The 26,423-nt window shown below is 39.4% G+C and overlaps 2 protein-coding genes across 5 annotated transcripts in view; both read left to right on the top strand.

Moving 5' to 3' along the window:
• The window catches only part of LOC111869995 (zinc finger protein 260), a 303,781-nt gene that overhangs the window by 237,834 nt on the left and 39,524 nt on the right, over positions 1 to 26,423 (top strand). The window lies entirely within an intron of this gene.
• LOC111869997 (zinc finger protein 239) lies at positions 4,475 to 12,691 on the top strand. Of its 3 annotated transcripts, XM_033753639.1 has the most exons (3): positions 4,475 to 5,312; positions 5,480 to 6,711; positions 11,286 to 11,355. In XM_033753639.1, the coding sequence occupies exon 2, from the start codon at positions 5,571 to 5,573 to the stop codon at positions 6,708 to 6,710; it is 1,140 nt and encodes a 379-aa protein (XP_033609530.1). In that variant the 5' UTR covers positions 4,475 to 5,312; positions 5,480 to 5,570; the 3' UTR covers position 6,711; positions 11,286 to 11,355. The 3 variants fall into 3 exon arrangements, with proteins under 3 accessions (XP_033609530.1, XP_023717687.1, XP_033609531.1); XM_023861919.2 differs by lacking the exon at positions 4,475 to 5,312 and having other exon boundaries at positions 6,625 to 6,711; positions 11,286 to 12,691; XM_033753640.1 differs by lacking the exons at positions 4,475 to 5,312; positions 5,480 to 6,711 and adding an exon at positions 8,808 to 8,972 and having other exon boundaries at positions 11,286 to 12,691.

Raw genomic sequence — 26,423 nt, 5'->3', positions numbered from 1 at the left:
ACAGCGCTGAAAGGGCCAGCCAACAGTGAACGCTCAACTACGCGCTACCGGCCCTGGGCACTTACATCACCTCACTTAGGACATATAATAGATGGTGGCAGCTTTTTGAGAGAAGGAAACCCCGAAATAGGAGAATCCTAGCTGAGGGTAAGCTAGGATTATGGTGTTGAATCCTTACAGCATAAGCTGGGGTGGCAAGGAGGGGTACCTGCACACCCCCGTCGTCGCGACGTTACAAGTGGTGCCAGCGTCGCGACAAATCAAGTGGAGGCGAGGAGGGATAACTCCACGCCCCCCCTGCTTGCGACATAACAGTTTCAATCTATTTATATTAGATTTGTGGAGGATCCATGAAGTATGGTCCTCTAGCTCAGTGCTATGTATGAGGGTCGTACTGAAAGTCGTGAGCAACAATTTTTTGTAAAGTAACATGCTTTATTATTGGCAAACCAAATACACCACCTCAGTCTACAGACCTTTCTTTATTTTTCCACATAATCACCACTTCTTTGTTCACATTTCTCCCAGCGTTCTGGGAGTTTGAAAATTCCCCTTTTGTAAAATCCCGTTCCAGCCATCTGAACACACTGACGCACTGCTTCCTGAATAGCCTCCCTTGTCTCAAAACGTTGTCCACGCAGCTGATCCTTCACAAATCCGAAAAGATGGTAGTCTGACGGTGCCAGATCAGGGCTATGGGAGGGGTGTGGAAGAACTTCCCACCCTATCGTTGCAATTGCTTCCAATGTGAGGTGAGCGGCGTGGGGGTGAGCGTTGTCATGCAGGATGATGATGTTTTGTCCTGGACGTTTATCACACAATGCACAATGGAGCTTGTGCAGTGTCTGGACATAACGAGCAGCATTGATGGTTTTCCCAGGTTCCAGGAATTCGGTCAGAATAAACCCCTCTACATCCCAGAAGACTGTGCCCATCACCTTCACAGCTGATGGCACTGTCTTTGCCTTCTTTTTTGATAGAGAATGCAAATGGTGCCATTCCATACTCTGTCATTTCGTTTCAGGCTCGAAATGGTGAAACCAGCTTTTGTCACCTGTCACAATACAGAGCAAAAAAATCATCGCCTTCATGTCAATATCTCTGCAGCAGTTCTGAGGTGATGGCTTTTTGCTGACCTTTGTGGTCTTCGGTCAGTAACCGCGGGACCCAACGAGCACAAACTTTCCTATAGCCCAAGCTTTTAATCATCACCTGTACTGGACTGTGCCCTATTCCAAGTTTTCAGGCTATTGTGTCCACAGTCACACACCTGTCATCTTGAATGATCTCATCCACTATTTCCTTGTTGCATTCAGTTGAGGCTGTTTGAGGATGACCACTCCAAGGCTCATCTTTGATGCTGGTGTTCCCATCGTTAAAATGTTTCACCCTTCTTTGAACACTACTCGCACCAATGCACACACTTCCATAAGCACGCTGAACACTCTGGTGAATTTCTGCAACAGGGATTTCCTCTTTCACAAGAAATTCGATGAAATTCGATGACAGCACGCTGGTGAAACGACATATCATTGTCAGCCATTTTGTTAGGAGTGATACTGGTCAGTGATGCAAGCTATTGATGTCACAAGACACTCAAGTTTAACACAACAGCTGGTTCCATCTACCACTATACTCTCTTTTGTCTGCTGTTCCCAGGTTGCATGCAAAAGAAAGTTGCTCATGACTTTTGGTATGACCTACGTATTTAGAATACTTCTGAATTTATGGAATTTTTGATAAGAAGGTATGTTATGGTGCTGTGGAATGGGTTGATCATTCTTTTGCCTGCATGGCTTCTATGCTGGTTTTGTCGAACCTTTGGTTCAGACATTAACAATTTAAGGTTACCTTGTATATGCCTCCACTATGCTTAATATTTATGTACTGGCCTCTCGGAGACTATATAGAGCATGAATGGGATAGTCCTGAAAGGAATGACAGATATGTGCCTAAACACAAAAGAGTCATTGGCCCATTTTTGTTTGATGGGAACAATTACAGTCAGATAATTTCTATATATGTTAGAAAATAATGCTCTTTGGCAGCCCAGTAGCAACAACAACAACATCAACAACCTGATTTTCCAACTAAACAGTGCACCTGTTCATTTAGGTCACTCTGTCCATGTCTGTTTAAATGTTAATTTCCCAGGTTGATGGATAAGAAGAGTTGGACCAATTCTGCTGCACCCCTTGTTCTCCTGATCTTTTGCCTCTGGACTTGTTTCTATGAGTTGTTTGAAAGTTCAAGTGTAAAGCCAAAGAGTGAATCACATGTTACAGTGTAAATGCTACAGAACGTCTAGCAAGATATGAATTGTAGGTGGGACATCTGCAGAGGAATAGATGGTGCCTGATGGAAGTATTTTCCACCGAACAACTTTTCTGCTTGTATGTAAAATACCTGATTTGATGAATAAATCACTGAATACAGCAGCCTCATTCCTGTATATATTGACTGATTACAGTGACCACACAGCCAAAGCCATGAAATGTCTTCAGCTGCTTGAATGCTGGGATTGTGGGTTCAAATTCTACACAAAGCATGGATGTTTGTTTGTGTTTTCCTTTGTAGCTTGGTACCTTGTGTCGGGATGACACCCCCCCCCATCCAAAGATTCTTACTGGCTGCCAAAGATAAAGAATCTGAACTTAAATAAAGCATTTAATGGATGCCTATGCTCCAAGTGGGAGCAACAGGAATAGATAGAGATGGATTGATAGTATATTTTAATAATTTCAAGAGACAGCGTTTTTATGGACTGGTGCGATATATGGTTCATGTACATTGCCAAGTCTGAGGCTTTAGGCTTATTCACAGAATTTCAGAAATGTGACTTTTAGAGACACTAAAATAAAATGAGAATGAAAAATTATGAACAAAGATGTAACACTAAAAGTTAAATATATCCTATTTACTTTTGACTGTTGCTTGATGGCCAAATTAAAACATCTGTTGTGTAGTTCATACTCTTGTTCTTTTCGATAACAGCACAGACAATAGTGTCCTGCAGTGATATCAGGCGACTGATGGACTGCGTTTGGTCAATCCATGCAATGGAAAAGATCTGTGTTGCAGATGTATTTTGTGGACACTGGCCCTCGTCCCAATCTTGAATCTCTTTCCTTAGTTTGCACTGATTTGGAACATAACCTTGGAGACTCATTGTGTATGTGTGTAGTATAGCATATTGTCATGTAGTATGGCATGACTGTTGATGGGGTTTTGGACTGAATATCGAATTTATTGACCACTTAAAACACTACCAGTAATTGCACTTAATTACAGCGCCACACTTCACAGGTCACACTAATTCTTTTCTAGCATACGGTGTCTTTGCCAGGTCTTTCCTGGTGATGGCTTCTAACAGTGGCTATTCCTCTGCTTTTGTCCTCAAGTCCTGTCTGAATGATGGTTCCCTTTCAGCTGCCTCTTCCTTGTAACCCCTTTGCACTGACTGAACTTAAAACACCGTTTTCAACTGTACCTCTATTATTAAATGTGTTGCCATGGAACTTGTGTTCGCTTAGTGGGGGGTGGAGTCCAACTGGGTCCACTTGGCATGGCGCCAACTGATTGGCCTATTATAGCCTACCCTGGGTGATTATGATGATGGAGAATTTGGTGGAATAAAATTGGCAGGGGAAACCGAAGTACTTGGAAAAAACCTGCCCCAGTGCCACTTTGTCAACCACAAATCCCACTTGACCAGACCCGGGATTGAACCCAGGCTGCCGCGTTGGGAAGCCAGTGACTAACCACTTGAGCTATGGCACAGCCCATGGAACTTGTATACTGAGCTGTTGCATAGAAACTTTGACACGCACAGCATTTTTTGTAAGTTCACACTTGGGCAGAAGAACTGGATGGAAATCCTGTCTGCATCATTGAGGCATTCCATATAAAATTCAGTGTCTATGTTTGTTTTTCTATCAGATGCATTCTGTGTAAACTGCAATTTATCTGTTATTAATATTACGCTCACTAGTGTTAGGAAGCCTGTCCACTTCTGTTTTCGTGTTACACTATTCATAGAATGAAAATACATAAATAATAACTGTTACAGTGTCTTGGTATAAGAAGTGGCCTTTTCTTATAGTCCGGTCTAGGAAACCGAGATCAACGGCTATGCAGATATGTTGCACTGACCACGTGACATCCTCTAACCACAAAAGTTGACACAAACTTTGCCGACAAGTGGTGGCTGCTCAGTCGGTATAGTTCGCTTGCAGACCAAAAGCCACAGAGCTTTTATTAGAGCTCAAAAAGTAATCTTCAAGCTGAAACCGCGAGTAATCAAGCAGCAGACCATCATTGATATGTTCATTCAGACAGTGGATGAATCATTCCCCTGATTATTCTCACCAGTTACATCCTAAATATTATTTGTGTCCTATGGCATTAAATAAGATTTTTTCCCCATTACAATGGGTTATTTGTTATTTCCTCTCCAGAATTATTGTTTAAGACACCTTTATATCGACAGTTTCAGAAGGCGTGATATTTATTGTCATGTGTGGCCCACAGTAATACCTTATTTGCCGGGATATTTTGAGGTTTGTCAGGCTCTTAGTGTTATCTTTTAAATACACTTTTATGTTCAGTTGAATGAACATGGTAGATGGACAGATCTTGCAAGCAATACAAACTTTATTCACTGTACGAGTAGCACTGTTTGCTCATAGTTCCTAGTGTGCAGATTTAATGAAATAATTTTGTTTATTGTTGAAAACAGCATTGAGATTTTATGAAGTCAAGATCAGGATCATTTCTGTGTATGTTAAGGAACCAGACTGTCAGCCAAGTGAATAGTTCTCTTTTCTGCCCAAGAGGAAATTGGAGACAAGTGAGACTGATTGCCTCTAATCGTCTTCTTCAGATTTTGTTTCTTCTTCAGCGTGAAGCTTATGCAATTCCTAGGTATTGTGAGGAAGACTTGTTGAGCTCAGTTTTTCTCTCCTTCATGGATTATTCAAGGACAGTGTATTCACAGACTATAACAGTGAATGTGCAAATTGCCATGACCTAGTTGATAATACTATCTTAACAATTTATCTGGAGGTACTGAAGAAAAACTACAGAATCCTCACTGGAGATATCTAGCGGTCAAGCTTACATTCAGAGTGCATACTTCCCATGAATGGTCACCAGCTTGCTGTTCAGTGTACATGATAACATGTCTTGAGTGGTTCACCATCTGAATTCAGTGCCCCTGGCAGTTGCTCACTTGTTTGTGTTATACCTTGTGTTTTAACATGTCAGAAGAATATCTCAGTTGACAAGTGATTTACACAGCACTGTGAAAAGGAGTAAGTTTTCATCTTTGAAGTTGTGGTTACATAATACATTTAGTTTGAGCAGAATTTGTGCCTCATTCAATAATTGTTGCAGGGTTTTCGAATTAGTGGATGTTTTTAATGTTCTAATTTTTCAAAGCTGGTAACATTAAGAGAATCTATGTTATTTTCTTTTCTAGGTCCTCAGGAGGAAGGGGACATGTTGTCACAATATGGGAAGCTAAAGATTGTTCAAGCACATTAGGTCAGGGCCAGAGAATTCGTCAGGGGATGCTGTCAGATGTGGTGAAATACGTCAGGAAGAGAGAAATGCCCAGCTGTCCTGAGAAAGGTGGTGTTTGCACTAAGGCAGTCCAGGAAAGTAATTTTATTTGCAGGAGTGAAGAAGGAGGTGGTGCTTCATATGAGACCTCTGAGGACCTAGCACGCTGTAATAAGAAAGCCTCGCTTGCAGTTAATTCGTATTTATACTCTCCAAGTGATCAAGAATCTAACAGTGAACAGAAACTTCATTTTCCCATGAGACCTGAAAACGGAAGTCATCAATGTGATGTATGTGCTAAAGTGTTTTTAACAACTGCTGGAATTAGAAGGCACAAGAAAACTCACATCCAAGATCGCCCTTATGCTTGTGGAATGTGCACTAAGACTTACAAAAATTCCTCCCAGCTTGGAGTCCATAAGAAACGTGTACATTTTGGAAATAATAGTCATATATGTACTGTTTGTGGATATGCAGCGACATATAAAGGAATTCTGAGAGAACACTTAAAGAGACATTTTGGCGAGTTCAACTTTCACTGTGAATTGTGTGGTAAGGGCTGTTACTCAAATATGGAACTTCAGAGACACAGTAATTTACACACAGGAGAACGGCCATTTGGATGCAATGTATGTGGAAAGAAATTTATTTCGAAGTGTTACTTAATGCGACACAAAGAAGATACTCACCCTGGAATACAGAAAGATGGCAGCACTATTGCATTCATGGGCTATAGCTGTGAAATTTGTGGCAAAGTGTATAAAGTGAAGAAGTCATTGCAGCTGCACAGTGGTGGTCATACAGGGAAGAATCGATTGTATCTCTGTGACATCTGTGGCAAAGTCCTTACAAGCAATGTATTACTTGAAGCACACAAACGAATCCACACGGGCGAAAAGCCGTTTGGGTGCAATATTTGTGGCAAACACTTTGCAGTGAAACAGGGTCTTCGATTCCACTTGCGTACACACACAGGGGAGAAGCCCTATACATGTGACCACTGTGGCAAGTCATTCACACAGCAATCAAGTCTCGTTGTGCACAAACGTTACCACACAGGACAGAGGCCATTCAGTTGCCAACTGTGCAGTAAAGGCTTTGTTACTAGAACTTTGCTGAAAATACATCAGAAGTCAAAGTGCATATGAGGTAGGGTGTTCACATTACATAACATTACAAAATGATGATTTGTGTTGAAATTACATTGTTTATCCAGTATCAATGCACAGTTTCCCCAGGCATATGAAGTTAAAGTTATTAACTGGTTCATGTAGTGGAAGATCTCTACACTTGTATTTATGAGGTGCTTGGTTCACATGTTGCTTGAGCCCAGTAGAGTTTTTATGGTTTTCATCAGACCCTCCAGGCAAATATCAGGATAGTACCATGTGCATCAGTTAGACTGCTACTAATTTCTTCCAAATATGTTCAAATTCATTGTTCACCAGCCACCCCACCATTGGGCTCTAATGGTCTAGATTCCTTGTTGCAAAGTAAGGCATGATGAACCACCAAATTCTGATTGCTGGAGTGTCCCTTGTAGATGGGCCTAGCAGGCCTAGTTTTCACAGTGTTACAACAGTTTCATGTGTATCTGAACAATCAGTGGTGTTGGATTGGAGGTCCTCATAGCAGCGACTGTGAAGAGTACAGCCATCTGAATTGTAGCACCATTTAGTTCAAGATAAGTCCACCAGGATTTCATAGGAGTAGTAGTGGATTTTGCCAGAAGTTAGCACTGGTCAAAAAGCACTTCCCTGTTTCATGGAAGGTAGCTACCAAGATGTAAGAAGCAGTTTTGTATAAAACAAGAAATGTGTATTACTCTACACCAGGCATGTCCAACGCATTGATCACGGGACGATTTTTGGTCGATCTCATAGGCCTATAAGGATTCTGAAGGGAAAATACGCATTAAAGTAGTCTGTACTTTCAGTGTATGTTGGTTTTACAACAAACATCATGTGTCGTGTTATTTTTACCAATATTTTTGCCTAAAGTGAGGTACGACCATAGGAGGGTGTGGTAGATCACTGGTAGTTTTGATACTAAAAAGTCGATCACCACCTGATTGAAGTTGGACATGCCTGCTCTACACCATACTTCCCTCACCCACTGTCAGAATGTTGGGTGACTCACTGTTCATGGGTATAGGCACGTAACTGGTATAGCAGTTCCTGTACAAGACTCGTAATCCCAGCCCTTCTATCCTTCGCATATTTCAGAATTATTATCATCAGAGGAAATTTGATAAAATTGAGATTATTTACATTTTCTTTTATGCATTTATACTTGATAGGAAATGTTTGGACTGCAGAGTGAGTGACTTCGTAATGTGATATGTTGAGATAAAGTCCAGCTTTCACTGTCTATGATTATTATTATTATTATTAGTGGGGGTGGGTTTCCCCGTGCACTTAGACCAGTTATTGGATCATTGTGCATCCCCCTTTAATTTCTACTGTCGCCATACCCTACAGGTACTGGTGCGTGCTATCAGCCCCGTTCAGCCAACGAGGTCAGCCGTCGGTACCTGATATTTCCCCATCTACCAGAGGCATTGGAAACTACTTGGGTGGGAAATTGTTGACTAATTTTGCTCAGATGTCTCCTAGAGACATGAGGATCTTTTACGTGCCATAAATCTACGACATGGGACCCACGGCTTAAAGTCCCTCCCGAAGGATTTGTTCCCTGAATTTTTCCGCCCTTGAAAATACCACGACCTCCGCCGGGTTTGAACCCGCGTACCTTGAGTCATGAGGTGGGAATGTTACCCCTAGACTACAGAGGCCGCTCACTGTCTATGATTGTTTGTGACAGAGACAAATATTACATTTTTTCTATTCTTGTTTTCTAAAAGTTGCATGCTTAAGGCCTGTTGTACTTCAGGGTAGAAGGTTGTGTACTTTGACACATGAATCTTCAAAGGAAAATTAAAGTTCCTCAGTAGCAGTGAATTTTGTTGCATTACAATTTTCTTAGTCTGTATCAAGGTGGACAGTAATCCATTTAGTCTAGTGTGATGAAGTTTATATTTCCATTTAGAGACATTCACATACACATACCCCACAATTTATTGAGGGAACCTGCCGTTTGGTGCATGTGTGGATAAGTATAGTGATCACATCATGGGGTAGTGACTTTTGCACCACAGCTTAAATATGAAGTGTAAAAAATTTGTGTTGCAGATTATATGAAGGTTAATATCAGAGTTATGCTGTCATAACTCAGATTAAAATCTACTATACTATGATAGATCACTTCAACTTCATGATGAGTCCAGACTAAAAATGGAAAACTTGTGTTTGCATTATAATCAGAAGTCAGGTGTTCTGAATGGAATGGTGACCTACTCTCCAAGGTTGCTGCAGTGCCAGTATTGCCACATCTGACATTTTACATGGAATGTGCGTACACTTATGCACACGTTTATGCTCTAGTAATATTTTTTTGATAAATTAGCCAATTTTGTTGCACTCAACAGCAGTGTGGGCCACTTTGTCTCCCTCTTTAGTTTAATCTTGTTGGCAGTACTGTAATCCTTTCTGCCTGCTATACCATTATCACAGCTGTCCAACTTGTCAGCAGTATCATTAGTTATTACAGCTAAGTGTCAGAATTTTTATGCTAAGTAGCTAAAGGTTTAAAATTATCATAAATTTTAGGGATATATGGACAAGTAAAAACCAGTTTTATGTAAAATACAAGATAAATAGTTACTTTGGGTCTGTATTCCATTTTTATTAGATGACAAGTACTGGTACACTAGTGTAGTGAAGCATATGAGTACCACTATCATATTAGTAAAAATCATAGTTTGGTAATTTTGTGCGTAATGTTTCTTTATATGTTGGGAAATTCTGATGTTGTTTTACTCTGAGAGTCGTATACCATGTAGATCACTGACTTCATAATAATAGTTATTAACATAGGCTATGGTGTCCTTCCTATTTATGTGAACATATTTATTGGAGAATGTCATGAGTTTTTGTCTACTGGTCAGGTTAACATAATTGTTTTTGAGGAGGATGAAGTAATTTCAGGCTGTCTGCAATGATTTTGAAGCATTATGGTACAGTTTCATACCTTGGACACAGAGCATGATTTGTGACTTTTAGGATTGAATCACTTTGCAGTTTGGAAAATGTCATGCGTCATGTGTATAGAGTAGTTGCTATGCTCCAATTTGCAGCCCTTGATGCACCCAAACCTATTCCATATGGTAAGGAATATGATTGTTTTTCATCAGTCCCTGATTTGAGTAGGCCACAATCCATTTTACCACACGATTCATTTGCACCATATGTATTCCTTCTTATGCCATCTTGCTGAACTGCAGTCTTAAGCTTTTCACAGCAAACAGTACTAATATATGTGATGTACCAGAGAACACAGAACTTTTCTTAGCACTGTGTCATCTCAGCTCTACTTCCTCGACTTGGTGTTTCACATTTAATATCTTAAAAATTAAAGTCATCAGATTAATTGTTGAAGACCTGTCAGCTCTACAGCATTACATAGCATATCAGTAGTTGATCATTATGGTTTTCTTGAAGATGCCAGTGATCACAGTATTGCATTCTTTGCCTATTTTATAAGGACCAGTTAATATATGATGCTGTCTGTAATTAGACTGTACCATGCTGAATGGTAGGATAATAGATAAATTGGAAAGTGTTGGAAGGAGGGGGTCAGGGCTTAATCTCAGTGCCACCAGAGGTGTAAACCATGCCCCTCGTAAATATAAGTTAAGAGCAGTACCAGTACACCAGCTTGTTTGGTTGAAGGATTTTTGATGACTACTTTTATTCATGTCAAGATATGATGTTCAGAAGGACCAGGATAGCTCAGTTGGTCTAGTCATGGGCTGTGGGTTGGATGGCCAGGGTTAAATTTGAGACAGGAGCAAGAGATTTTTCTCTACTCCACAGCATCCCAACAAGCTCTGGGGCCCACGCAACCCCCTGTACAGTGGGTACTAGAGGCTGTCTCCCCACAGATAAAGTCACCGGGTTGCGAAGCCGACCACTCACCTCCATGTCATGAGTGGTGGAGGTATACCTGCAATCCCCACATGTCTATATTGTACAGTGCAACATTACCTTTTTTGCCATATTTACAGAAGAAGGGATTTTTATATATCTTTCTTTCAGTGTGTAAGATTAATCTGCTTGCAGTGAGCGAACAAATATGTTGAGTTGGCATGTGATGTCTACTCTCATCTAGAGCATAATCATAGAAATTTCAGTGACATTTTTAAATGTCTGAATTTTTTATATATATATATATATATTTCACCAGAACATGAATTGACTCAAGTGTCAGCATATTCTAAGTATTTCATTGAGTGTTATCCTGCAGGCAGGAAAGCTTTAAGGGGTTTGTTGGAACATGTTAGATAAGCTGCTTCCAGTAATTAATGTCAGCATGGTATTATGATTTTATACTTTTAAAAAAATGAGTATTCATATTTTACATGTCGCTTTTGTACTGTTCTATATCAGTTATTTTCGTAATGTTTTCAGTGATGCTCTTAAAGTGGTGTTACCATTTTATTGAGAGGTGGTGACTTCTGCATTCTGAATCTTCTGTGGTTACACAGTTGTGATATTTTGAGAGACATGAATGGCATTCACAGTGGTCGGTTGATGTGTATTTGTAACTGACTGTGCATCATGAAGTTATGGGTAAAGGAAATTTGATGTTTCTCTTCTTTCTAGGTCTGCAAGTGAAGCCTTAGACAATTCTGGTGGAAGCTCAGCATGGCCCACAACAAAAACTGATTCCAACCCAAAACAGCCATCTGAAGCATGCTCTAAACCAGGAAGGAAACAGTTGGAAAAGTGCAGTGTCTATGATGGGCTCAAGTGGACTTTTCATGCAAGAAGCAGTAGTTCAGGTCATACATGTCACTCATGTGGAAAATCATTTAATAGCAAAAACAGGCTGTTATTTCACATGAGATCCCATGACCAGCCAAAGGAGCTCAAATGTACGGTTTGTGAGAAAGTGTTCACAACCGGGAAAAACTTACGTAACCACATGAGGATTCACACCAAAGAACGCCCTTTCACATGTGAAATATGTAACAAGACTTACAAGAGCTCATACGAACTGACAGGACATAAAAAGATACACACTGGGGAAAAGAACCATGTCTGCGATATATGTGGCTATGCGACCATATACAAGGCTTATCTGAAGATACATCAGAAGAGACACATACATGAGTTTCGATTCAAGTGTGATGAATGTGGCAAGGGTTATTACACAAACTGTGAGCTTCAGGCTCATAAAAACGTTCACACAGGTGAGAAACCATACAAGTGTGGTGCATGTGGCAAAGCATACATCCACAAACACTACCTGATAGCACATCAGCGCTCTCATCATCCTGAGTTGTATCATGGCATGCAGCCATTTGAGTGTGAAACATGTGGCAAGGTATTTGCCTACAAGAAGTCCCTCACCATGCACATGAATGCACACATGGGTGAGAACCAGCTGTATCTCTGTGACCTCTGTGGCAAAGCCATGACGAGCAACGCATCATTGCAGATACACCGGCGCACACATACAGGTGAAAAACCGTTTGTATGTGACTTGTGTGGTAAGACATTTAACAAACGTAGCAATCTTCGAATTCACCAGCGGACACATACGGGTGAAAAGCCATACAGTTGTGAACAGTGTGGCAAGACATTCACACAACGCTCCACTCTGGTTATTCATAAGCGATACCACACAGGACAGCGCCCTTATAAGTGTCACATATGCAGCAAAGACTTTGTTTCAAAGACACTACTCAAAACACATCAAAAGAGTCATGGAGTGTAGGAAGAGGGATTTTGGTGGAATGTGAATTCACAAAGTTAGGCCATTTGCCATTGTGGATGTTCAGATGTTCATGTCTGGGTTTTACTTGCTCTCCAAACAGTAATGTGTTCACAGTCAGCCTGTTTACCATCACTTGGTGGTATTGCAAGCTATGGAAATGAATAAATACTTTTTGTAAACTGCTACAGTAATGAACTCAGTTCTTCTTATACGAGGAGTGTTCCATATATAATGCCTCCTATTTTATTAATGAAAACTACTACAGATACAGAAAGCATAATAACGCAGTTAAATAGAGCAAGATTTCAGCTACCAACAGTTATTTTTCCACATAATCACCACCATTCGTTATGCACTTTTGCCAGCGATGAACAAGAGCCTGTATGCCGCGCCTGTAAAAGTCTGCACCAGCAGAGGCTAGCCACTTTCTTACAGCTGCAATGACAGCATCGTTGTCTGGAAAATGTTGCACACGTAGTCCGTCTTTCTTAGGCCCAAAGAGATGGAAGTCTGAAGGTGCTAAATCGGGGCTATAAGGTGGATGTGGTAGGACAGTCCAGTCAAACTTTGCAATGTGCGCGGTGGTCGCCAAACTGGAATGGGGTCTAGCTTTATCATGTTGCAAGCGAAAGGTTATCTGCTTCTCTGGCCTGACTCGGGAAATGCAGGCCTTCAGCTTAGTCTGTCATCTTGTAGTGTTCAGAATTAACAGTCTCACCAGGCTCCAGGGAATCCAACAAAGTCACACCCCGCCTATCCCAAAAGACCATGCACATCACTTTCCCTGTTGATGGCTGTGTCTTGAACTTGTTTTTTCTTGGGGAATCCGGACGTCGCCACTCCATGGACTGTCTTTTGCATTCCGGCTCGTAGTGCTGACAGTATGTCTCATCTCCGGTGACAATGCTGTCCAGAAACTTGTCACCTTCAGCCTCAAACTGGTGCAACAGGTCCTGACAGACTTCCATTTGATGAGTTTTGTGGTCCTGTATAAGCATCTGGATGGGACCCACCTGGAACAAACTTTGCTATAATCCAGCTTCCCCAACATCATTTCCAATGCATTACAGTCGATATTAAGCCATGCACGCAGTTCCCTGATCGTTATCTGCCAATCTGTATGGATGAGCTGATCGAGGTGCTGTTCATTGTGAGGAATGGCAACTGAGCAGGCACACCCAGGGCGTGGCTTATCGTGCACTTTACTTTTGCCACTGTTGAAACACACTACCCACTACCTCACTGTGCTGACATTCACTGTATCATCTCCATACACCTTTAGCAAGCGTTGATGGATGTCAGTGGGTGCAATTTGTTCGGCAATGAGAAATTCAACAACACATCTCTGTTTCGTAAGCACTTCTATATAAGTTGCCATTTTGGTAGACTGCTCTGCTGTCACTATCTGTCGCACGATAACCAAACTAACAGTACATTGACGGGAAAGTTCAACCTTTACTACAACACCACCAACATCCAGCTCAGATATTACATATTAACACAAAAAAATAGGAGGCATTATATACGGAACACCCATCATATATTAGCTCACTAGAAATTTATTCATTGTCACAGTGTCTTGTGGCAGTGTAGGATTGTGCATATATAGTTTTTTATAATTGATAAGAAGTATCCAAAGACTTTATGCATTTTTAACGTCCATGTATTTATCGACCGTCATTATTGCAGCACTTGTTTATTCACTACTTAATTTAAATTTTAGTTTAACATTATACACTTTGACACTACATGTTTCGGTCCCAGATGGCCATCTTCAGGTGTCTTGATATGTCACAAATATTTATTAAATTATGTTAAAACTGCTACACTGTCTTAGTCCATGTTAAACTCACACGCTCTAGTTCTCTTTTCAAGATAAAACCAGATAAAATCCTTTTATACCCACCTTTATTTTGTGCATTTTATTTCACCTCACATGCGGTGTCGTCCATTGTTCATAAATGTATGTCTGTCCAGGGTGTTTTGTTCTGGCAGCTTGCCCGTCACATTCGTAGCCTACTTTTCAGTTCTGACTGTCATATGCTCCTAGGTTTGCATGTTTCCTCCGCAGCATGTGTTGTTGTCTTTACTAGTGATGACACCCCATGTGAGGTGAAATAAAATGCACAAAACAAACGTGGGTATAATAGAAACTTTAAAGGATTTCATCTGGTTTTACCTTGGAAAAGAGAACTACAGCGTGTGATTTTAACATGGTCTAAGACAGTGTAGAAGTTTTAACATAATTTAATAAATATTTGTAACATATCAAGACACCCAAAAATGGCCATTTGGGGCTGAAACATGTAGTGTCAAAGTTTATAATGTTGAACTAAAATTAAAATTAAGTAGTGAATAAACAAGTGTTGCAATATTGACGGACGATAAATACATGGATGTTAAGTTAAACAATTGCAACAGGATGCTGAAATACAGAATTACTTTATGCATGTTAATAACCTGGGTATAAGAGAGGGTTCAAAAATTTTGATTTTGTAGTTTAATTTTTTGTACTATATTCATAACACACATAAAATTGAATTTTTTGCTTTCCTGCTAGTTTATAATTTAGGCGTCTGAATACTCTGCTTTGTAACATCTTCCTGATAAGCTGGAGCATACTCCTAGAAGGATTTGAATCAAGAGCCTTGGTACCATTTGCCCAAACATGCATCTGCTCATTGTTTCATTTAGAAAACTTGAATGTTGGTGCTGATTTAAGTTTTTGATTGAGGCTGTCTGGAACGTTGCCAAATGTATGCATTTGTTTTTTGGACTTCAAATAATCTCACTTTAATATCATTATATACATATTCATAAGAGACTGTTTTATATATTGACATGCACATATAGTGCTTTTAATATCTGAAATTACTTCATACATATATGTGGGGATCCTGTGAAGGATGTTGCACATTAAAAGAACTAAGAACTACTAGGAACCATGAGGTTACTGGAGAAGTACGGATAAGTATTTCAAAGTTTGTTAAGATGGAATATCACTGGAAGTTGTCCATTGTCTTGCTTTAATTCTTACAAATGTAATGTTTCAGAGGCTATTCTGGAACCAGGGTCACCACTTCCCAAAGCATACTTTCCTTTATACTGTTATGGTTGATTTTTATGTGATGTCTTTATAGCTTGACAGATAAATTATTTCATTTCTGAGCCACTGGGTGCAGGATATTAGATTATATAAGAGCTGCAGTGACCTTCCTTCACGTGATAACTTGCTTTCCACAAGTGCATCACATACTGAAGTAGAAAGAAATACAAGAATTTCTATGCATCAAATTGACCATTGAACCATCACCCATGTTATAAAACACTATTGCTTTGACCAGTGTGTGGAATCGGTTTACATGCATTTATGTTGTGTTTTACATGATGAATAATGCACAATCAAAATAAATGAATAAATGGAGAAAAGAACCATGTGTTGATTCATTTACCTGGTGTAGAGCAGTCTCAGTTACTCAGAATCTCTGACTCCATGAATGTTTCTTCAATTGTAGTTAATTTGTTGGGACGATGCAGTTGTAAATTGTCATTGATGTACCTTTTAAATATTCTCCAAATGTTTCAAGTCTTAATTGAAGTGCTTCATATTTATAATGAATCCCTTTTGTCACACCTAGTTTTACACATCAATATTTAAAAAAGTGCATCTTCCTGTGAATTTTCATTGCAATTCCAGTTGAGAAGCTGTTGCATGTGGTCTGAATTTGGTTCTAGTTGTCTTGATGTTCCAGGAGAAAGGAGCTTTTAGTCTAGAAACTTTGCAGATCTGATCTTTTTTATGGCAGTGATGATGTGTAATGTGTTACTTCAGTTCTGAATATGTGCAGTCTTCCGTTCAGCTGATCTGCAGTGATATGCATGTTGACAGTATATCAAGAAAAAAGCCTTGTATCTGCCAGTGCGTTGTAAATATAAGGAATTTTACTCATTTGAATGTGAGAAGAACAGTTCAGTATTTGAAGTATATGGGAAATACTTTTGTCACTTTTTGGCAGCTTGATGTTATAAATGTAACAAAAGTATTGGCCATTCTAACTCTCTTATTGGGTGTGCTAAGGGGGCAGGATGATATACTCTCTTTCAAAGTTAAGTTACTTTGCCCCTTGTACTCTTAAAGGAGCATGATGTTAACCTTCTCTACTGTGTCAGTTTGAGTAGACACCCAGATATGATCCATTCTTTGCAAACTGCTGTATCTATGGAACATTACAAGTTTGCACTTTGATTGAACTGATCTCATTTTTATTGTCTACAGATGGTAGCCTAATGCTCGTCTATGGTCTCTGAGTAATGAATATGTTTTATTTATTTACATATACCAAAGAGGATCTCGACAAGGAGGGTGCCTTTTGAACAACATTTTGAAATTTTCTTCCAGCAAGGCTGGAGGGTGTGGTTCTTCTACTTCCAGAACTTAGGAAAGTTGGTACAATAACTGACAGAGGAAATTTGGTGGATAAAACAGTAGATGCCATTGGTGAACCGTGGGGGGAGCTAAGTCCTTCCACATGAGGAGTCCTGAAATGCTTGAACCAAGAATTTTGCAGCATTGATTTAATAAGATTGATTGAAAGTCACCTCTTCAACTCTGTGTATGTGTTTTATACCGAGACACATTTCAGTTTACTATCCTACCTTATTTATTTCCCATGGTGAAGCATAACTTTCTCTATGCATCTGATATCATTGCTAACTGTGTGAGTTTGTTTCTTTGTTTATATAATGATGCTTCATAAACGGCACAGGTTGTGATCAAAAAAAATAGAGTGAATGTGAGTGCTGAGAGAGATAAAGTTGTGAAAGTAAGTGGTTGTGATCTGTTTTGGGCAAGTAACATGACATTGACTGGACAGACTGAGAAACCGCACAAAAATGTTGTCACTTTCGAGCTAAAACCCTTCCTTGAATGTGCACATGGAATGCTATAGACTATACCATGGTGCTCTCTTATCATTCTTTACTGATCCGTTATACAGTCATTTCCTGCAAGTTCAGGACTGGTGGGCGAAATATTGTCACCCTGTTCAAGCTGTATCTTTCATGGATTTAGATATCTATGCTTCACTTTGTGGTAATTGTGGGTGTATATACAAGTTCATGATCATTGAAGGTCACAGTGCAGGGGCTGGTTCTTATGGCCCACCCCTTACATACATACATACATACATACATACAAGTGCGCACACATGCCCAAACACACACACACACACAAGCTTCTGAGATGTTTTAAAACATTTGTATCCCAGATAACAGTATGTATCATGATGCAGGAATTCATGGTGATTAATATGCACATTATGGTCTCCTGCATTAGGACATCATATTGTAATCTGTTAGCAGCACAGTGTGTCATAACTGAGAACATGAATATGTCATGATGTTTTCTTGTTACAGTAAATTTGGATATTGGATAATCCAAACTAAGATATGAATAATGAAAAATGCTGTTGAGTACATACATTCAAAGACATGTGGCATTGAGTAAGGCAGATGAGTCACTTGTCTGTTCAGACAAAACTCAGCAGTTTCTTCAAACCTGCATTATTGCATTAAAAAACAAGTACAACTTGTGAGTCTTCTATCGATCAATAAACATATTGTCTGTTTATAGTTTTTAATTAAACTCTGCAGTGATATTTTGCATTTATTTTCATCAGCAGTACTTATATTGTTAAATTTTACATTTCTTTATGTTCAAAGTTTTTTACTGTATTTATATTTTGAATACAGTAGGACATTAAATTGGATTGCAATATTTTTATTCATTGTAGAGGCATGACTAATCATAAATGGATCATTGTTTAAGGGTTTTAACAATTAATTAGAGTCGTTACCACAATGATGATATCTCTGTATTTTTTGTAGGTGGATGCCTGTTGGCGTCATTCTTGTAGAATTTCCCAACTGCTCTACTCTGCAAAAAGAAGACCCCATGATCTCTAGTATAACAGCAGAGAACATTCATACTGTTGCTTCAGAGAATATTCCACATCTTCCCAACAAAGCCTTCCCCTGTTCTCTGTGCACAAGGGTATACAAGAGCCAGTATACATTGAATGTCCACATGAAACAGCATGTATCTCCAAACACGTTCCAGTGCACACTTTGCCAGAAGGTATACCCAAGAAAGAACATGATGACAAGACACATGATATCTCATGCCTCTGAACGTCCATATGCATGTGACCTGTGTAGCAAGAAATACAAGAGAAGCTATGAACTTGTAGCACATAAGAGAAGTCATGCGGGGGTAAAGAGTCACAAGTGTGATATTTGTGGTCATGCAAGTGGATCATCCACAAGCCTAAAGGATCACAGAGGTAGGCATTTCCATGAATACAAATTCAAGTGTGAACTTTGTGGAAAGGGATTCTACAACAATGCTAACTACCAAGCACACATGGGGGGGTACCACAGAGGGGAAACGCACAAGTGTGAGACCTGTGGGAAAGAGTTCACAGAGAAGAATTATCTGTTACGTCACAGGAAAATTCATGATCCTGAGAGAAATCGCTTTCCATGTGAAACATGTGGGAAATGTTTCACCTTCAAAGATACACTGATTAGACATGTGCGGTCCCATACAGGAGAACCAAACTACATCTGTGATATTTGTGGAAAGGTCTTGTCCTGTGGAGTTTACCTCCAAACTCACAGACGTATTCACACAGGTGAGAAACCTTTTGTGTGTGATGTATGTGGTAAAGCATTTAATTCTTCTAAATATTTCAGTGTTCACAAACGCACTCACACAGGTGTGAAGCCGTTTACCTGCAAGGAATGTGGCAAGTGTTTCACACAATGTACATCACTCTCGATACACATGCGCTACCACACAGGAGAGCGGCCATACAAATGTGACTTGTGTGGCAAGGCATTTGTCACAAAAACACTGCTGAGCTCGCACATAAAGAATCATGACTGATTTCTTCACCGTATAGTTCTTGGCATTATCTTGTAAAATGTTTGGGGAAAGGTTAGCCTTAAATCAAAGTAAATGGATACCAGTTAACCCTCTCTGTGCTTTCCTGTTGGTGTATTATGCACTAGAAATACATGCTTTTTTTTTTGTATTATTTGCTAGAAATACATGGGGGGCGGGGGGTGCGAATTTACAAGTGCTATGGAAGAAAATTTTGCTCACTACAATTTTGGTAGGAAGTGCATGGAAAATGTTATGTGTCTTCACTAAATGATGTAGAATTTGATGATCTGATAGATATTTATATCTGGCTGCATTTTATATACAAAAATGCTTTTAAGTTGATTTTCACATACTGATTTTTGGTTTTGAATACAACTAATGAAAACATGTTATGGAGCATTTAATTCTACACAACAGAGTTATGTTACATAATTCTGTGAGTACTATTCATAAAGTAACCTACAGTGAGCTGTTAGCAAAACAAGCAATGTATTACATACAAAAAATGCATACATTCTTAAGCTACTTATCATCATAATCACCGCCAGAATTGAAGCACGTGTCATATTGGAGAATAAGTTTTTGTGTTCCCGTGTCAAAGAAGTATGCTGCCTGTGAGCTCAGCCAAATTTTGCCACCTTCTGTCAGCTCCTCATTATTGTTCAAGCACTGTGGTCACAACCAGTGCTTCAGGTAGGTAAACAGTTGATAGTCTCTCAGAGTGAGATCAGGTCTGTAAGGAGGGTGGTCAGTCGAAATGCTCCAGCAGTGCTCAAGTGCAAGCAAGTGTATGGAGACATGCATTGCCATGGATGAGTATTGCACTGTTTGTCAGCATTCCACACCTTTTGTTCTGAATGGCCCTAAGCAGTTTTCGAAATGTTTCAGAATACAAAATGTGGCTGAGCTTACAGTTGAATGCAGAATATACTTCCAATGTCAGATGTGGTACTTACATTGAAGAATACTGAGAGGATAAACCATTAAGAAACACAGTGGGGTGTGTGATTATGTTCACGTTCAGTAAACCGGCAACATCACCTTATGTCACCTAGGGTAACATATATCCAGTTACCTGCTCTGCATCTGGTGAAGTGTAGGTGTAACTTTGGTGAAACTGAAATACATATCTGTTGCATTCTGTCACCACTAGGTCTAGTAATGCTACAGTGAAAAGAGACAAATAAGAAATTGGTGATGTGTCAGATGGAGGGTTGTGTTTGGTCCATGAAGTTCATGGTATTCAAATTTTGGCAATGGTGGGTTATCACCACCCAGTTTCATCAGTTTGATTTTGCTTACCAGCCTCTGAATCATTGCTGTTAGTTACATGCCTGCTGCATGCATCTTCTTTGTGTGAGTGGGGTTGGAGGAATCACTGCTGTTATCAGAAGATTGTTATGTAATTTCCACTGTGTGTCCACAAATCAATTTCATTCATGTCATCACTTTCTGTCAATCAACATCAATTTCCTTTTCTCTTAGATGGCTTGCGTTTAAATCTCCATAGTAGAACAAAACTGCACCATACATTATGAAAAATACAGACCGTATATTATGTCCAGGACTACTTTCAGTAAAGACTGAAGGAAGAAGTGATTATACATACGCGAGTCAAATGAAAACCTTAAATATTTTTTTGAGTATTATTTATTGTGCACAAGTGGTACAGAGCTGTGTCACTTTTCAACATAATCTCCCCCATGCTCAATGCAAGTCCTCCAGCGCTTACAGAGTGCATGAATTCCTTTAGAAAAAAATTCATTTGGAAGCCTGCGCAACCACTCATGCACTGCGTGGCGTACCTCTTCATCAGAATGGAATGTCTTTCCTCCCATTGCTTCATTGAGTGGTCCAAACATATGGAAATCACTTGGGGCAAGGTCTGGTGAGTATGCCAGATGAGGAAGACACTCAGAATGCAGGTCATTGATTGTCACAACTGTTGTATGGGCAGTATGGGGCCTTGCATTGTCAGGTTGCAAAAGGATACCCATGGACAACAATCCACATCGCTTTGATTTGATTGCAGGCCGAAGATGATTTTTTAGGAGATCTGAGTATGATGCACTGGTGACAGTGGTCCTTCTAGGCATGTAGTGCTCCAAGATGATGCCTTATTCGTCCCAAAAGAGAGTCAGCATAACCTTCCCTGCTGATGATTATGTTCAAAACTTCTTTGGTTTTGGAGATGAGGAATGGCGCCATTCCTTGCTCGCTCTCTTCATTTCCAGTTGGTGGAAGTGAACCCAGGTTTCGTCCCCAGTAACGATTCTTGCAAGGAAGTCATCACCTTCTCGTTCAAAGCGCCGCAGAAGTTCTTCGCAAGCATCAATACATTGGGTTTTCAATTCAGGAGTCAGCTGCCGTCGCACCCTGCTTGCAGACACTTTGTGAAACTGGAACACATTGTGCACAATGTGGTGTGCTGAACCATGACTAATGTTTAAACTTGCTGCAATTTCATTCAATGTCACTCGGCGGTTTTCCCTCACTATGGCTACAACTGCTGCAGTGTTCTCTGGAGTCACAACTCGATGTGCCTGACCCGGACGAGGAGCATCTTCCACTGAAGTCACACCATTTGCAAACTTCCTACTCCATTCATATGCTTGCTGCTGTGACAAACATGCATCACCATACTGAAACTTCATTCTTCGATAAATTTCAATAAGTTTCACATCTTCACTACACAAAAACCGAATAACAGAACACTGTTCTTCCCTGGTGCAAGTCTCAAGTGGGGCAGCCATCTTATACTGGTGCTGTGACGGTGTTTATGCATCTGCACTATGCTGCAACCTACAGGCCATTCTGCACCCTGTTTGTAGCATGCTTACCAACATACAGGATAATGGCACAAAATTTCGGTTTTTTATTACAGATTTAAGGTTTTCATTTGACTCACTCTTGTAAATCCAAAACAAGGTTTATTGCTGTGGGATGTGAGCAGAAAGTTCATTCTGCTCAGAATGATAACTGTTGCATTGTATTGGATAAATGGGAAGTTGATGCTTGTATATGTCGTGGCCTATAGTAGGACAGTGTCACAGTGTGCAGAGACAATGGTGGCCAATAAATAGGCCTCTTGACACTGAAAAGTGTTAATGACACAGGACAGTACTTACTTTAAGAGAAAAGTTTTGAATTTTGCTACTCCTCCTTAACCATCTTTTTTTACAGAGTTGTTGTACAGAAGGAATAGAACCTCATCTGTGATTATTAAAAAACATATACAGTAAAACTTGGTTATAGCAACATCGGTTTCTGCGACACCTTGTCTATTGCATCAAATATTCAATGGTATGAACTAATTCCTCATAAAGCAACTGTTTTTATACCTTGCTTAGTATGACATGCACAAATGCATCAACCTTGTATGTAATGTCATTTTCATTCCTGAATTTCTCTGATATCGTGGGAAAGTTCGATGTGTCTGCCCACCCTCACTTTCTCTACTTGCTGACGTGACTGTCCTGGAAGAATACGACTGCGGGCTGCAAGAGGAGCGTGGGTTTTATGCGAAAACAAGGGTGTGGGGTGGGACTGCGTGAATAGTGCAAGAGGATGCAGCAGGTTGTTAACTGCATTCCTTTCCTAGAATCTCGTCTAACAGGACCTCACATTGTCTACTTACCCTATAGTGTTCCTGCCTAAACACAGAGAAGTGCAGTAGCGAAAACATGGCAATGAAAAGGAAAGTTTTAAGCATTGAAGAGAAAGTTAAAGTGATTCGTGAAATAGAAAATGGAAGGAAAAAAGCTGATGTATTCCGCGAATTTGGTTTGGTGAATTCTACAGTACAAGCGATATGAAGAATCCATATTAATTCCACGTAAATGTTACGTTAGTCTGTACTTAACTACGTATTTCACTAAAAAATGCTACATTTTAACTCGGTTTTTGGTAGATTTTTACGTGACTAACATAAGGCTACTGTGGAAGTGCCCATTTCGGTTACAAGGATATCCATTTATAACGACACTATTTTTAGGTCCCTTTGATGACGTTATAACCAAGTTCTACTGTACTTGTAATTCATCATACCATATTAGCAATTGAAATCCTAAAATTGTTGTAACTGTTGAATTTTTTCTTAAAGTATGATTAATATAAATTTGAGCATTGAAGCATCACTGTCCTTTGAAATCACAGTGTTCAGTAGAAGTAGTGTGTGTGTGTGTGTGTGGGCGTGCATGTGTGTGTGTGTGGGCGTGCGTGCAGGTTATTACCCTTCCAGGATTATGATGGTGCGAGGACTTGCTCCTCATTTGAAATACTAAAAACCAGGATTCACGCAGTGTAAGGTGCTGTAGAAATATTTAAGAGATCAACCAACCAACCAACCATCTACACTCCCGTGATGTGATTCCATTCTGAAGAAAAGATCCATTCAAAGGAATACACATAAGACTAATGTTTTCAATTTAACACAAGTTCAATGAAGTGTGTCACTTCTTTCAGTGTGTGAAAGTTTCTTACTGTGAAACCTTCATTATTTCCAAAGTTTTCAGAAGTCTTGTCACTAGGTAACTGATATCTCTGCTGTCAGATTCTTCATGAAGTTTTTGATACTACAGAATGACCAGTCTTATTTCCCTGTATAATATCTCTGTATGTCTTAATTTCATGCAGTTTTTCAAAGTTTTGCCCTTTTGATTGTATGTATGTGTACAGGTGCGCATGTTTACATTTTCAGGCCCCTTCCAGTTCATCCTTATACTTTTTGATCAAACAGAATTTACCCTGCAAAGGGATTGAGTATCACAACAGCAACCATATAATGCGTTTCACATTTCTTTTATTTCCAGCGAAAGGAAAGTTCCTGTTCATTCTTGTTGTCATTTGGGGGGAGGGGGGCCATGCAGATAGTGTTCATTGTGCATTTGTTTGTAGATCTCCAAATCAGCTTAATTCGATCAGTGTCATTATGAACATATTCATGAAAGAACTGTTTTATAAATTGACATACATATAAAGTGCTTTTAATATCTGAAGTTACTTCGTTCATATTTATGGGGATTCTGTGAAGGATGTCACACAATAAAAGCACCAGGAATTACTAGGAACCATGAGGTTATCGGAGAAGTACAGAGAATTATCTGAAGGTTTTTGAAGATGGAATGTCTCTGGAAATTTTCCATTGTCTTGCTTTAGTTGTTAGAAATGTAATGTTGCAGATGCTATTGTGGAGCCAGGTTTACCACATCCCAAAGCATACTTTCCTTTATACTGTGTCGGTTGATTTTTATGCAATGTCTGTATGGCATGACAGATAAATTATTTCATTTCTGAGTCACTGTGTGTAGGATATTAGGTAACATGAGAGCTGTAGTGACCTTCCTTCAGGTGGTAACTTGCATTCCAGAAGTGTATCACATACTGAAGTAGAAAAAAATGCAAGAATTCCTATGTATCAAATTGACCATTGAACCATCACCCATGTTGTAAAACACCATTGCTTTGGTCAGTGTATGGAATTGGTTTACAAGCATTTAGGTTGTTTTTTACCTGATAATTAATGTACAATCAAAATAAATGAATAAATAGAGAAAAGAAACATGTGTTGATTCATTTACCTGGTGTAGAGCAGTCTCAGTTACTCAGAATCTCTCGATTCCATGAAATGTTGTAGATGGTAAGTCTTCCTTCTCAGAATGTGAATATTTCACAATTTTCATATGAGTATCATGATTTTAGTTGTTTAATGGATTTAATGTCAGCTACACTATATATAATTTGAACTACATAGTTTGCATCCCATGTTTGAAAATTATCCATATGTTGACGTGTTTATGTCCTGCATTCCTACCTGGTACATTTTTTTTCAAAACCCAATCACACATAATGCCACAGAGCATAAATGGAGCAACATTCATGCAGTGTTCACACATTCACAGTATGCTCTAGTGTATATAATGTGAACGGGCAATTACACTATATGTTTCTCTTCCTTTTTTGGACAACAAGTGACAGTGTTGAAAACTATGGCAAGGAAATTTGCCAGAATTAGAATTGCTTAAAACAAAGACAAAATCTAAAGCTTGTGATATCTCAGGAAGACACAGAACAAAATGTAAATTAGCTGAAGCCCCTGTAGCTATTGAATTGGTAATTACCATGAATCCTTAACATGTCTGTAGTGAGTGTGGCAAAGTTTTGAGGAATGGTATGAGTCCAGAGTTCCAAGAAATTACGCAGAGAGTTGCTAGGGAGTTTAAGTTTGACATCTGTGGCCAGGATCTTCTTTCCATGAAGATACTGACATGGCACATGAGGATCTGCAGTGATAATCGTCATATCCCTGGGACATCTGCAACAAGACTTTTAAGTTTTCATGCCAGATAAAATACCACAAGAGAATACAGCAATACCTCGCATAGTCTGGCTTCAATCAGTCTGGTTTGAAAATTTCAAAACAAACTAAATTTTAATTGAGCAAAATAAAAATAAATTCTAAAAAAATTAGTACACAAAATTATTTTAATACATAAATGATCGGGTTTTTCCCTTTATACAGTCAAGTCTCTTTTTGTGCAGTTTATTTTTATGTTGTTTTAAAGTTATGTGATAAGATAGATATTTCAGTTTTTTCTGTGGTCCCCCATTGTATGGGTATGTACCTATGCTTGGGTCATTTGTTCTTGAGCTCTGACAGCTATCACTGGAGGAGGTGGGGAGTGCACTACTTTAATGGAATTTTGGATGAGCTACAACATCAGAAACATTCTTGAAAATACAGGCAAAGCATGTCATGAATTAACGACAAGCAATAGGGCAGTATGGAAACATATCATACCACATTGTGCAAATGATTTCACTGGTTTTGAAACTCATTTTGCTGAAGTCACTAATAACACAGTGGAATTTGACAGCAACTTGGTTACGAGTTAGATTCCGTCATCGTAATTGAGTGCATCAAATTGAACACTAATGAACTAGATAATGAAACACTTATTAACATAGATGAAGAACAGGAGGACAACTTAGACAACAATGACTGTGTTGCAGTGCCTGCACAAGAATTAACAGTTGAACAACTATAAAAAATTATTGGAATGGTTGAAACCTTGTC

The sequence above is a fragment of the Cryptotermes secundus genome, unplaced genomic scaffold (assembly GCF_002891405.2).
Source record: "Cryptotermes secundus unplaced genomic scaffold, Csec_1.0 scaffold2458, whole genome shotgun sequence".
Classification (NCBI taxonomy): Eukaryota; Metazoa; Arthropoda; class Insecta; order Blattodea; family Kalotermitidae; genus Cryptotermes; species Cryptotermes secundus.
This window is presented reverse-complemented; position numbering and strand designations above follow the sequence as displayed.